The sequence below is a fragment of the Carcharodon carcharias genome, chromosome 31 (genome assembly GCF_017639515.1).
Source record: "Carcharodon carcharias isolate sCarCar2 chromosome 31, sCarCar2.pri, whole genome shotgun sequence".
NCBI classification, from domain to species: domain Eukaryota; kingdom Metazoa; phylum Chordata; class Chondrichthyes; order Lamniformes; family Lamnidae; genus Carcharodon; species Carcharodon carcharias.
Window position 1 is genome coordinate 6,963,597 of NC_054497.1, and position 14,202 is coordinate 6,977,798.

The 14,202-nt window shown below is 41.2% G+C and overlaps 1 protein-coding gene across 6 annotated transcripts in view; it reads left to right on the forward strand.

Moving 5' to 3' along the window:
* pold1 (polymerase (DNA directed), delta 1, catalytic subunit) overlaps positions 1 to 7,168 on the forward strand; it is a 115,083-nt gene extending 107,915 nt beyond the window's left edge. For all 6 annotated transcript variants that reach the window (XM_041178008.1, XM_041178009.1, XM_041178011.1 and 3 more), the window contains one exon: positions 5,022 to 7,168. In XM_041178008.1, coding sequence (XP_041033942.1) covers positions 5,022 to 5,118 — 97 coding nt within the window. In that variant the 3' untranslated portion in view covers positions 5,119 to 7,168. The remainder of the gene's footprint in view (positions 1 to 5,021) is intronic.
* The last annotated feature ends 7,034 nt before the right edge of the window (positions 7,169 to 14,202 follow it).

Genomic DNA, 14,202 nt, shown 5'->3' on the forward strand with positions numbered 1-14,202 from the left:
ATTTTTGATACACAAGGGAGTCAAGGGTTATGGGGGACAGACAGGAAAGTGGAGTTGAGAGCACAACCAGATCAGCCCTGATCTTATTGAATTGTGGAGCAGGCTCGAAGTGTCAAATGGCCTATTCCTGCTCCTAAGTCCTATGTTCCTATATGGATATGAAGACATAAAATTCAATATACAAACCATAAGAAAAATGAAGAGGTACTTGAAATTCCAAGAGCAAAAAAAAAACGCTTGAAAAAGTGACATCCAGAAAAAAAAGTACAGTATTTTGGCCATTTGATCAGACTGGGAAGCTACAGAGATCTCGGCTAGATGGCAAAGTGGGGGCAACAGAAAGGAGACGTCTGCTTAGGCATAGTTGAATGATGAATGCCATGGAGTGGTTGCAGATGAGCTACAGTGGATATGACAGGATGGCGCAGGGCAGATGAGTGTGATATACCATGACAGTAGACCTCCTGGTAGGAGTAGCTACTAGCAGCAGCAGCAGTGAAGTAAACTGGAACTTCATAAACTATTTCACACAGTGGATAAATGGTAGATTTATCAAACAAGGGAAAGCCCTTGAAGTGTACAATAACAAAGGGTTCAAGGGACAACTAAATGTAAAGAAAGTGGATAGAGAAATATTTGGTTTATTAAAGTAATTTATTTCCATTATATTCTCTAACCTTGAGCTTTGGATTGATGGATTGGTAAAAACTTATTCTCACCCAATTTTAATATTAAGAATCACGAATTCTGTGCTTAAGATCTAGTCCAGAGATGTGCGCACATCGCACATTGTGTACTGTATGTGTCAGGCCTGAGTACAATGTGCAATCATTTCAGTATCAAGTTCAGTGTAGAATTGCTTTGAGGTTATTTGTGTTAATATTGTGTTGCTTTATGGGTTGTGAGTGTGTTTTATTGAGTATTGGGATGTGTTGTAGTGATGTTTGAAACAAAAACAAATTTTCTTAATTTTCTCATTTTGTAGGTTTACTTTAATCTTGTTTGAGATGCTGAAATTAGAATCTAGAAAGAAAAAATGGGTTTTTAATTCAGATAAAAAACTTTAATGTGCCTTAAGAGGGATCGATAGCAACCTGATCAGTCCAAGTAATTTGCGCTCTTGTCTAACTTCCTATGTTCTTGCATATCCACTACTCACCCTGACATGTGATTCTTTCTTCCCTTCCCCAACTTCCAAGCTTGCCAGTACTTTACACGTTCTCACCAAGATAAGTTAGCATAACTTGCAGTGGTTATCTCAAGTCTGAGGGCAGTTGGGTGCATGAGAAAGGATTCATGGCTGTCAAGAGAGTTCTAGCCTGCGATTGACATTTATGACTCCTTCATTGCCAATGAACTTGCTTTATGAATCCAGACAGGTTGCTATGATGGTTGTAAATCAAGGTACTGTTTAATGTTCTGTAATCAAGCAAACATCCAGTGGAAGGGTAAGATTTGTAGACTGTATTTTTAAAAAAATTAGCTCAGGTAAAGAATGAAGCCTAGTATATGGCGCTTGGTGAAGATAATGACTAATGGGCACTGTGAATCAATGTTGTGCTTGCTGTGGAAGGATGTAAAACATAATCCTAACAGTGCAGTAATAATTAGGGATCATCTGGGGAGTCACTTAATCTAAAGTGATGGAGGACAAATCCATTCAGGTTCACTAAAGGAAATTATTTATAATGTGGCTTTCATGGTTCCAAGATATCCCAAAGTGCTTTACACTTCAAATGTACTTCCAATAGCTGTAGTTTAAATAGGAAACATGGCAGCTAATTTGCACACAATAAGTTTCCACAAACAGCATTGCTTGCTATTGCCAGATAATCTATGTTAGTGATGTTGATAGAGGAATAGATTTGGACAGTGGGGAGAACTTTGCTGCTGTTCTTTGGCCGTGCAATCGGATCTTCTAAGTCCTCCTGAAAGGATAGGCCATCAGTTTAGTGTCTCGTCTGAAGGACCACACCTCCAACAGTTCACCACTCCCTCAGTACTACACTGGGAGTCATGTCTTTGGAGTAAGACTTGAACCCACAACCTTCTGATTCAGGTGAAAGTGCTACCCAGTGAGCCATGGCTAACACCTAAATTCAGAGCTTGGGATATTATTGGTCTAGCATTCCCTATGCAAGATCTCTACATTAGTGCTATTTTGAAGTCAAGCTGAAATGATTTTAAGGGTAATTTGGAAATATTCACCTTTCACAACCTCCCTACATTACAACAGGGACTGCACTTCAAAATGACCTAATTGGCTGTAAAATGTTTTGAGACCTCCGGAAGTTGTGAAAGGTGCTGTAAAAATGTGAGTCTTTCTTATATGAGGTAACAGCTTCAAATTTAATTTTCTCATTTTTAAAGAGGCTCTTTAATCAATTTCACTTAGTTGTGAAGAAATAATTTCCAATAAAAAAAGTTTCAATAATATGGCAAAATAATAAGCTGCACAGTCCCACATGTTTTTTTGGGCTGGGAATTTGATGGAGACGTGTTGGAGTCAGACTTCACTCACCACAATGCTATACAGTCTGGTACAGCATCCACAAACCTTCAGCAGTGACTGAACCTGAAGGAGGAAGTGAAAGGATTCTGGTTTGATTCAAGCTTTATTTACTTTTCTTGCTTTCCCACCTATCCCATCCCCAATACTTGTTAATGTAGATTTGATTTTTGCTTTGTTTGAGAGTATGAAATTTCTCCCCTTTCCTTGTCCCGTTATTTCTTCCCCTTGTGCACTACCTAAGACCAAGCAGACAGACTTGCTTCAGACATATTATAGTTTTAGTTATCAACAGTGATCTGGTGTTGGCTTTTCAACTGGCTTTCCTTCAACATAAAATCATTGAAATTTACAGCACATGAGGAGGCCATTTGGCCCATCGTATCTATGCTGTCTGAAAAGGAACTATCCAGCCTAATATTACTTTCTACCTCTTGGTCTATTCAAGTGCATATTCAAGTACCTTTTCAACACGATGAGGGTTTTCTGCCTGTACCACCCTTTCAGGCATAGATTTACAGATTCTCAACACCCTCTAAGTGAGCAAATTCTTCCTCAGCTCCCCTCTAACCCTCTACCAATTAGTTTAAATCTATGCCCCTTGGTTACTGAACTCTCAGCTAAGGGAATCGGTCCTTTATATCCTAGATAAAGGATTAGAGGGACTTTTGCCCAGAGTGGAGTGAGGGCCTGAAACTCTGCCTCTAGCTAGGCTGCTTGTTACTTTATATACCTCAATTAAATCTCTCTCTGCCTCCTCTGCTCCAAAGAAAATAATCCCACAATATCAAATCTTTCCTCATAGGTAGAATTCTCTAGTCCTGGGAACATCCTCATCTAAATCTCCTCTGGCGCAATCACATCTTTCCTGTAATGCAGTGACCAGAATTGTACGCAGTACTCCAGCAATACCTTAACTAGCATTCTTTACAATTTTACTGTAACCTCCTTGCTCTTACTTTCTGTGTCTCAACTGATAAAGAAAAGTATCCCGTATGCTTTCCTAACCATCTTATTCACCTGATCTGTGGACATACACTCCAAAGTTCCCTGTCCCTCTACATTTCTTAGCATCTGACCAATTATTGTGTATTCCCATGTCTTGTTTATCTTTCCTAAATGCAATACCTCACCCTTCTCTGGACTGATTTCCATTGCCACTTTTCTGCCCACCTCACCAGTCCATTGATATCTTCCTGCAGTCTACAACTTCTTCCTAACTATCAATTACATGGCCAATTTTTGTGTCATCTGCAAAATTTTGACATGGTAGATTGGTGCTGAAAGGCGTTATGCCATCTTCTTTCCTCCTACCTCCTCAGGTGGTCTTTTTCTGCTCAGAGGCAAGGTGTTGTGTTCCAAGTATTTTCTAAAGGTCCCTAGCCTCTTAAACAATATTTTTATGGTTTTTCCCCCCCTTATAAAGCAATAATTTATTCTGCGGCAAGGTTGGTTCCATGGGCATTTGCAGTCCTATCATTCATGTACAAGAACAACAACTTCCATTTATATCACGCTTTTAACATTGCAAATAGTCCCGAGGCACTTCACACAAGTGTTATCAAAAATTGTTTGATGTGAAGCCACATAAAATGTTAGGTTGGATGACTAAAAACTTGGTCAAAGGAATAGGTTTTAAGAAATGTATTATAGAGGTAAAGAGGCAGAAAGATTTTGGCAGGGACTGCTAGAACTCAGGACCTAGGCAGCTGAAGGCATGGCCACCAGTGAGCAAGATAGCATGTAGATGAGAAATAGTAGAGGGCCATGAATAGATCCTTGGGGAGCTCCAAAGGTAATGATGAGGGAGCAGAAAAAGGATTATTGCAGGAGATTTTCTGGCTGCACCTATACTGGTACAGTACACAATCATAGCTGATCAAATAACCTACAGACACTTGCTGTTGGAGCAGTGGCTAATTCATTGAGGCACTGGAGCTGCTGGTGCCCATGGAATCATTGCTTTATAAAGAGAAGCAGTGAAAATTGGATGTTATTATTTCCTCTGTAGCTGATCTTTTTTCTTTTGGCACAAGAGTTAGTTTGGAGTAGTTGAAAAATGGTTTGGTGCTGAGCAGGATGGACAGAGAGGAAACGTCACAAGGCCTTATGTGACATTCAGTAGTTTGCCCCTTTATTGCTAAGGATCCCTGCCATTTTTGTCATTCCAGCACATTTGCTGAATTTCTACAGAACAAAAGGCTGGATTTTTCCACTTGTGGTGAAAACTAAAGACCATCAGCATGTTGTCCCTAATAACATCTCACCCAAAGAATGTTGGGAATGTGAAATTTGCTATCACAGGGAATAGCATAAATGGATTTAAGGGGAAGCTAGACAAATACAGAAGGGAGAAAGGAATAGAAGGATATATTAATATGGTTAGATGAAGTAGGGGTGAGAAGAGGCTTGATGGAGTATAAATGCTGGCAGGAACCCATTGGGCCAAATGGCCTATCTGCTGTAAATTCTACGTAACATCCTTTTTGTCTTTTTCCTGTTTTCTCATCAGTCGGGACTGCCCTATATTCTACATGCGGAAAAAAGTGCAGAAGGACCTTGGTGACCAGGAGAAAGTGATGATGCGATTTGGACCCCCGACCTGGTGATTACAGGAGCAAGAAACCAGGAGGTGTTGGGGGATGCGTGGGGCGAGGCTGTTTTTAAAATAAATGAATGGAAAGGTTTCTTCACAGGATTCAGAAACTAATTTTTTCTGCCCACTGACCACATGTTACTGCCACGTGGAGAGAAGCTTATTAAATGTGAAATTCTAAGCTGCAGGTTTGCTTTTATCTCCTAGTTGTGAACATCTTTCAAATTGAGTAGGTACCCTTTCAAGGCCTGACTTCTTAAACTCAGCATCTGAAGTAACTCAGGAACCTCTATATCAAAAGCAAGTGTGCGGTTTTTTAACCCTAAATACGGTTTGTCAGACCTTTGGGGAAAGGGAGGAATGGGCAAAGGAAGAAAATGTTCGAATAAAGAGTGCTGAATTTTCAGAAGCCTTGTGATAGATCACAAATTGTGAATGATTCATTGGCTGTTTTACAAAATATGCCATTGCAGATGAGACATTGTTTTGTACACTAAAGGATGACCTTTGGGTTACCAATGTGCCAAATCTACCGCTGTTACAAAAAGCTGAGAGATATTTTTGATACCTACTTCATTAGTTGAATTACTGACCAGTGGATTGATTGAAGTGCACATGATCTGAATGAATGGGTGAAATTAAGTGTTAATGAGGTGGTGTATTTTTGTGTTATTCTTAGAAATCTTTCTTAGATCTGCCAGGCCAATTCGACGAAATTGTCCACTGCATCAGTACTTTGTTCAGTAGCTTCAGGGATATTTGAATCTATTTTGATAAGCTGGAAGATTTTCTCCCATTCCAATCATTTGATACATTGCTACGTGCTGCTGACCATCTCCTTTGTGCTTGTTAGGCAGCTGGAGTTGAAGGCAGCTTATAGGGTTTGAGGGTAGGATGCACCAATGGGTGCAGCATGTGTGTTCATGATTAGCTTACGGAGGAGAGTAAGAGTCGAGTGAGGATTGAGAAGTTGCACTTGAAATTGGGAACTCGGTTGAGGCACTGCGATACATTGTGTTATGTTCTCTAACCAATAAAAGTAAACCATGCCCATTCTTCTGGGTGTACCAGTAAACCACCTGGTGTGTGTATGTGGAGCAGGAAAAACCATTAGAATTCAGCTTTAAATATTCCCCAGGTGGCATGCTTTTTCTCGTAGTTATATTTTTTAAGCTCGCTGTCCCATCAGAATCTTTCGCAGTAACAGCCAGTGAAACCCGGGTCATAATTTGCCCTTGAACTAGTTGGCAAACGGAATTTTTTTGGACAGCCAATCTGTGGGATCAGCTCTCTCTGTAGCCAGCTTTTCCACTGGTGGGAAAGTGCTGAGGCTGCATTCAATTTGTGTTGTTTTGGCTTTAGAAGGAACTTGATAATGGATCTCTTATTGGATTGGAAGAGGAATGGTTATCAAATGTGTTTATCTCCTGATTCCGCCTTTTCTGTAGCCAGTGGTTCAGGATACAGTTCCAATCATCGGCACCATTCTGGTACCTCCCCAAGTAATTGGTCTTTGTGTGTGTTGTGTGGGCAGTGATTCATGTTGGGCTGCTCAAGAATGAACACCCATCCCAGTTAAACTTGACCTTTCATCACCTGGCATCCAGGTATGGAATTCCAACTGGGATTTATCAACAGATAGCGATCAGCAAAACAAACCTGGGCAAATTTACCTCCGCCAACACCCAAGTCTCAATATTCTCATTTCTATTCTTGCTAAATTGGCCAACAAAATAAACCAAGGATCAAAACTCAGGTCTCCCTGGTCTGTTTTGATTTGGTGCTACATCAGCTGGTGCATTTACCTACTAAACTATTTGAAATTCCACCATTCAACCACATCCCAAGTTTTCAATTGCAGTGTTCTTTATGGCATGGGTACGATGGTCGTCATTTTCTTATTCACTGACATGAAGCCAGTCCGTGTGGAATTTATTTGGTATTTCACGCAAGTATGACTTTGTACTATATATTTCTATATAACCATATGTTTTTTGAGCAACGATTTTTGTATCTTGAGAAATAAAAGTGTTAACTTGTTATTAAACAGTCATGTTCTTGTATTCTAGTGAGCACCAATTGTCTTTTTTGGTTAAACAATCTTCCTGAAATTTCTCCTGCAACATATTTATTGAATGTAACTCAGTGGCACCGATCAAGCTTCAATAAGCAGCATCAGTTTAATTTTATCCCTATCCTGGCTCTGTTCTTGATGCCAAAAATGCTTTTAATAATCGATTTACAAGGACTGTGCAACACAGAGAATCACATTCACCATAAAACCAGTTAAGCCAGCTGAAAGAAACGGAAGAAAACTTGTGTTCTGCTTTCTATTTTTGCCTCTTCTTCCCTGACTTTGGTGGAGGGGCAGGAGGGAGATTATTACTCAGCTGTTAGCAGTTTCCTGGTCCCTTGTCTAAGTAGCTATTCTTCATATGTGAGCATAGATGATGTTTGACCATGGCAGGACAAGAAACATCATGTTTGGGCTCCATCTTGTTTAGGCATGCATGGTACACTCTTCAGCAGAGGTGCTGTATAGCAATGAGGAGCAAGCACCCTAGCTGTTTTTATTCACCATTTTTGAGTGACGTTGCCAATAATAGTAGCCCACTTGATGTGCTGGCTGCGATCAGACTAAGAATTGAACCAACAGACCTTCTGTTTTGACTGTGCAATGTGGTTCTGAATGCTCGGGCCATTTTGGTTCTGAGCTACCGTTGAAACCTTTGTGCTTTTTCTCAATTTGCTGATCTGCTTGGACTAGTTCTTTAGGCTTTTTGTATTTAAGACTTTTTATAATTTCTTATAAGACTTATTATAATTTCTCTCCGATATCAATACCTGCCACTTTGGGGCAGTTCACACGAAGATTAACCTTTGTTGGATGAAGTTTGGGACATGGAAGCAATAAAAGTTAGAGGCTTCTTCGTGAATGTGCTCATCAAGGTCGTGGGCCATGTGTGAACAATAAAACACATTTTCCATTTTAGCTGCATGAGTAGTCTACTGGCTATGATTTCAGACTAGCAACACAGAGGTCATGAACAAGTACCAGCATGGCAAATTGCGAATTCATTCTTTTAATGTTAGTCCAGAGATTACCAGATTTATTGATCATGAAATCATGCTACATTGTCTTCAAAGCTGGTTAATTGATCCCCCTACAAGGCATAGAGAGCCTGCCACCCCTATACATGTTTTACATATGACTCCAGTTCCATAATACATGGTTATTCATGAATCCCTAGCAAACCACTCCCTTAAAATGGCTACTGTGAAACAAACCACGAAGAGAAATATGGCAAAATATATTGACAAGACTGAGGCCTTGGATGAGGACAAGGTTCAGGCAGTCCCAACTCAGTTGAGCCTGAAACGTCTCCCTTACCAAAGATGAACAATTATTGCAGCCTTGTCTGCATTGCCCACATCCTGAGAATTTTAAGAAAAGTGTTAGCTCAAGTACTATCAGATCTATTATTGCGAGTGGTAGATTCACAGTAAAACTCCCGCTGGTGTCCCAAGTTGGGACCAATGTCTCAGACGTGTAAAACGACAGCTTTATATAGTCATGCTCACTGTTAAGACCGGATTGGGAGGAGTGCAGTTTATCTAGCCCCACTACTACACAGGTTGTACCATTAGTGTAAGTGTTTAATTCACTTAACAAACTGACCAATTATTTACCTTTGCTACTGTTGGACCCAGAATAAAAGAGATTTTAAGCAGGCTTCTTTCAATAAACTCGAGTGATTGATTTATTGTAAAATGAATCTTCCTTTTAAGACAAGTTGCAAGAACTGGTTAACATACAATTTATAACCTGGAAGTGTAATTATCTTATTTTTAAAATTCCCCAGCATGTGCGCACGCACACAAACAACAAACAAATAGGGCCCCTGCAGGGATGGACGGTTGAAGAAAAAATCTTTATTAAAAGGATAAAGTTTGCAGGGTTTTAACGTAGTTCTGGCTCTCCCTCATGCGAGGATGGATCGCTAGCTCCAGTAGATGTGTGGAGGTTCTCACCAAGGGATCTTCAGCGTGGAGGAAAATAGACCTGGACGAATCCTCGTCTCATCCTCGCGGGTTTCCAAATATAGACAAGTTCCACTGAGGTGAGGATTCCTAACTGGATACTGATAATCACACTATTTCAACCAAGGCAAGGAGAGCATGAGCTGGGCAACTTCAATCTTCCATTGTATGATATTCACCCCAATTGTGCTGATAGATTAGCATCCTAAAACTGACCATCCAATGATATGCCAGGCCCAACACCTCAGAATGAGGCACTGATTTAGCATGCAGCTAGCCCTATGTTGTAGCTTCACTCAGCATCAAAAAGAGCTGGTTAAACATCCCTACAATTAATGGATCAGAGAAGAGTTATTGTACCAGCATATCCAGTCATGAATGATGATAGACAATTGGGCAACTAACAAGGAAGAGGCTCCATGAACCACCCAAGACTCAGCATGGTGACTCAGCATGTGAGTGCGAGAGATGAAAATTCTTCAACCTCAAGTGTTTTCAGCCAGAAGTGAATGACCTTCTCTCAAGGTCATCATCATCATGAGCAGCAATGCCTAGCCAATTTGGTTCACTCTACTAAGGAACAGGCTGTGGACCTTGGCAATATCCTGGGTATTGTGCTACGGACCTGTGCGTGAGAACTAGATCCCCATATCACTCTTCAAGCATGTAATTCATGCTGTGCAGCCATGACACTGGCATCTATCCAGCAATGTGGAATATTACCCATGTATTTCATATTGATAAAAAACAGGAATAATCTAAATTAGCCAATTCCCAGGTTACTAGTCTCCTGCCAATCATCAGTGAAGTGACAGGAGTTGCTAAAAGTGCCATCAAGCACTATCTACTCACCAAAATACTTCATCTCAGTTCCAGTGGGACCAAATGACTCCAAACCTTGTCTCAGCCTTGATCCAGACAATGGGCACAAAGATACAAGAGGAGAGGTGAGAGTGATTGCCCCCAAGATCAAGGCAACATTTAACAAATCTTAACAAACTGAGGTTAGTATGAATGTTCTTCTGTGACTGGAATCATAATTTACGCACACACTGATGGTTGTGATTGTTGGTGACCAGTCTGAACATCACTGTCAAAGTTCCTCGGCTAAAATAATTTTGGCTACTACATCAATTACGTTTTGTTGTAGGGACAGGGATGAGACTGCTTATAATCTTGGGCTCCTTTCACAAGTCCTTCAATAATAAAGTAGCCCATGCCAGCCCACAGCAGTCTCTAGACAACATCTTGGGATGACAAGTAACAAAAATCTCTGGATGCTGGAAATCTGAAATAAACGTAGGAAATGCTGGAAAAGCTCAGCAGGTCTAGCAGCATCTGTGGAGAGAGGAACAGAGTTAATGTTTCGTGTCCAATATCTTCTTGAGAACTTCATTTTTATTTGGGTTGACAAGTGACAGATAACATTTGTGTTACAGAATGCCAGGCAATGACCACCTCCCGACAACCTTTAATGGCATTGCTATGGTTGATGTGTCCACTATCAGCATCCAGGGATGCCTCCATTGACCAGATGTTTGACTGGGCCAACTGTATCAAAACTGATTACTGGAAAGAACAGGAACTGGGATCATGTGATAAATGGCTCACTTCCTGACCCTCAGCATTGACAAGACTCAAGTCAGGAGTATAATAGAATGCTTACCACACGTTTGCAGTCGCAACAGTCAAGAAGCTAAAGAAGAAAGCAATCTTCTGCGCCCCTGCCAATGCATTCAATATCCTGGGGTTATGTGCTGTCTACAGTTTGTACTGCCAAAATTCAGCAAGCTTAACTTCAACCCACCACCTTAGACCCATGACATCAACCACTGAGCAGGACAATGCCATGGGGAATGCCAACATTTCCCAGGTTCCCTCTGAGTAGCACATTATCCTGCTTGGTCATATAAATTGCCGTTCCTTCAACGTTGCTGGGTTAATTTCGTAACTAACATCATCACCACAAAGACAACGGAGTTCAAGGAGTCGTCGCTGGCATCTTTTCAGGGTGACTAATGAGCAATAAATGCGGCCTTGTCTGCATTGCCCAAATCCTAAGAAAATTCTAAAGAAAAGTGTTAGCTCATGATATCAGATCTATTATTGTGTGTGGTAGATTCACAGTAAAACTCCTGCTAAAAAACTGCTGCAGTGGCGTGAGGTAGCTTCAACTGCAGGAGTGCTTGACACCGCTCCTTAATCCTAATGAATTAATTGCTTAATCTCTGTTGTAACCATTCTATGGTTTTATTATGAGTTTATCTATTCACCCTAAAACTAATCCCGCTAGGGTCTTTGAGATGGCTTGTGGGATTTTTTGTACTTTGGAACATTAGGGACTGGTTCTTTATGCAGCTCATTTTAGTTTGGACAGTTAGCAGAGAAAGCTAACTTTCTGGCCTGGGTGACTTGGACCAGAGATTGTAGAGGTAAAATGTTACAGCAGCAACCAAATGCTCTGCTCAGTCCCTCGAAAGATTTAATCATTTAAGCAATGTTCATTTTCTTTTGATTCACCTTGTGTGTACCACTGAAAAAACTTTGACATGCTTTATTCTTGCAGTGACCATCTGAGATATCTGATGTCTTCCTGTGTCTACTACACATGAAGCCGAGGTCTTGAGCCGCACTTTGATTCTTTTTCGTTGTCAGCAGCTCTATTCCCCCATCAGGTAAAAGTTCCTCAAATTGTTGATTATCGGTTACATTTCTTCATGAATCTTCCTGCTAATTGTTATGTAGTAGTTTGGAAATCTTATGCAAGATCTTCTAATTTCCTGATGCCTTGGGTTACTGCTCTGGTGCCTCTACTCCATTATCACTGTGATTTCAATTTTGTTTTCAACACACAGTTCTTTGGTTGAGCAGTAGGTTGATTTGGTGGTTCCTGTTCACCCCTTGTGTTCACTGGTGTTTGTTGGCTCCAGATCTGGCAATGCCTCAATTTAAAAATTCTCATCATTCGTTTAAAATTCTAAATCTAACCATCATCCCCTGACATTCAATGGCATGACCATCGCTGAATCCCCCACTATCGACATCAGTTGACCAGACACTGAACAGGACCAGCCATATAAATACCATGACTACAAGAGCGGGTCAGAGGCTGGGAATTCTGTGGCGAGTGACTCACCTCTTGACACCCCAGAGGCTGTCCACAAGGCACAAGCCAACAATGTGATGGTGGGACTCTTCACTTACTTGGATGAGTGCGGCTCCAACAATACTCAAGAAGTTTGACACCAGGACAAAACAACCCGTTTGATCGGCACCTCATCCACCAACTTAAACATCCACCACCAATGCAACATGGCAGCAGTGTACCATCTACAAAATGCACTGCAGCAACTCAGCAAGACCCCTTTGACAGCAACTTTCAAGCCCACAACCTCTACGACAAGGGCAACAGATGCATGGGAACACCACCACCTGGAAGTTCCCTTTCAAGCCACACACCATCCTGACTTGGAAATATATCGCCGTTCCTTCACTGTCGCTGGGTCAAAATCCTGGAACTCCCTCCCGAACAGCATTGTGGATGTACCTACACCATATGGAAGGCAGCAGTTCAGGAAAGCAGCCCACCACCACCTCCTCAAGAGTAATTAGGGATGGACGACAAATGCTGGCCTTGCCAGCGATGTCCAAATCCCTTGAAAGAATAATTTTTAAAAAATTCTTTCTGGCCTCGCCACCCCTGTTCCTCCCCATCTTTGTAACCTCCTTCAATGCTACAACTCTTTGAGGTCCCTATGGTCCTCCAATTCTGGCCTCATGCACACTCCCAACTTTCCTTGTTCCATCATTGGCTAATGTTCTTCCAGCTGAGAAGGCCTAATCCCTGGAATTCCATTAACCTCTCTCTGCTACTCTACCTCGCTTTCTTCAAGATATTCCTTGACCATGCTTTCGTTCACCTGTCCTAATATCTCCATATGTGGCACAGTAATTTTATTTGATAATGCTCCTGTAGAGCATCTTGAGATGATCTACTTCAATAAAGGTGCTATATTAATACAGGTTGTTACATGTAACCACACTTTACCAGACCTGGGGGTACTTGATGCTGACACTTGGTTGCCCCCCTCCCCGGCATTTTTTGCCAATTATCTTAAATCTATGTCCTCTGGTTACCGACCCTCATGTCATTGGAAACAGCTTCTCCCTGTCTATTCATTCAGAAGCTCTCATAATTTTGAATGCCTCTATCAAAACTCCTCTTTAACCTCTCACTTTTTCCATCAAGGGCAACCTTTAAACCAGATTATACTTGCTGAGTTTTTACAGCATTTTCCATTTTTATTCCAGCAGTAATTTGTTTCTCTGCCAACCATGGCAGCGTTAAAGGAACCCAATTTTAACTGTGTGCCGAGGGGTTGATTTTGATTGGGTTAAAATCGGGCCCAAGCTCTCTTTCAGAATCAATGGACATTCAAAAGTTCAAAACAATAACAATTTGGTATTGCGCCGGAGAACCTGAAGTCAATCTCCAACGTAAAACACATCACAAGGGACATAGAATCGTGATATGTTTTACCATCTCTAGCTTTTATCTGGTGGCAAAGATGAACTGCACCGTGTGGAGAACTATTGACCTGTTGGTCATGTTTATTGATTTTTTAAAAATTTCAAGTAAATGGAGTAAAGGCAGGAAAATAGACTTGAGGTGCAGATCAGCCATGATCTAATTGAAGAGAATGCAAGGCTGAGGGGCTGAATGGCCTCCTTCTGGTCCTAATCTTCTTAAATGTACATCCTGCCCTGCAGCTTTTCCATTAATGGGCACCCATCTATGGTGCTTGAGGTGTCCTTCATTTGTTGCATATACTTGCGCTGCACAACCTTTACAAAGAGGATGGTGTTGCTTGATACTTGACAGTGCAAGTGAGACCTTGCTGTCCTGCTTGTCAAGAGCTTCAGGTAACATAGACCAAGGTGAGTAATGGAAGGTTTCCTCTGATTGTGGATAGTCATAAGAGTTATACAGTACAGAAACAGGTCCTTCAGCCCATTGTATCTGTGCCGGCCATCAAGCACCTATCTATTCTAGTCC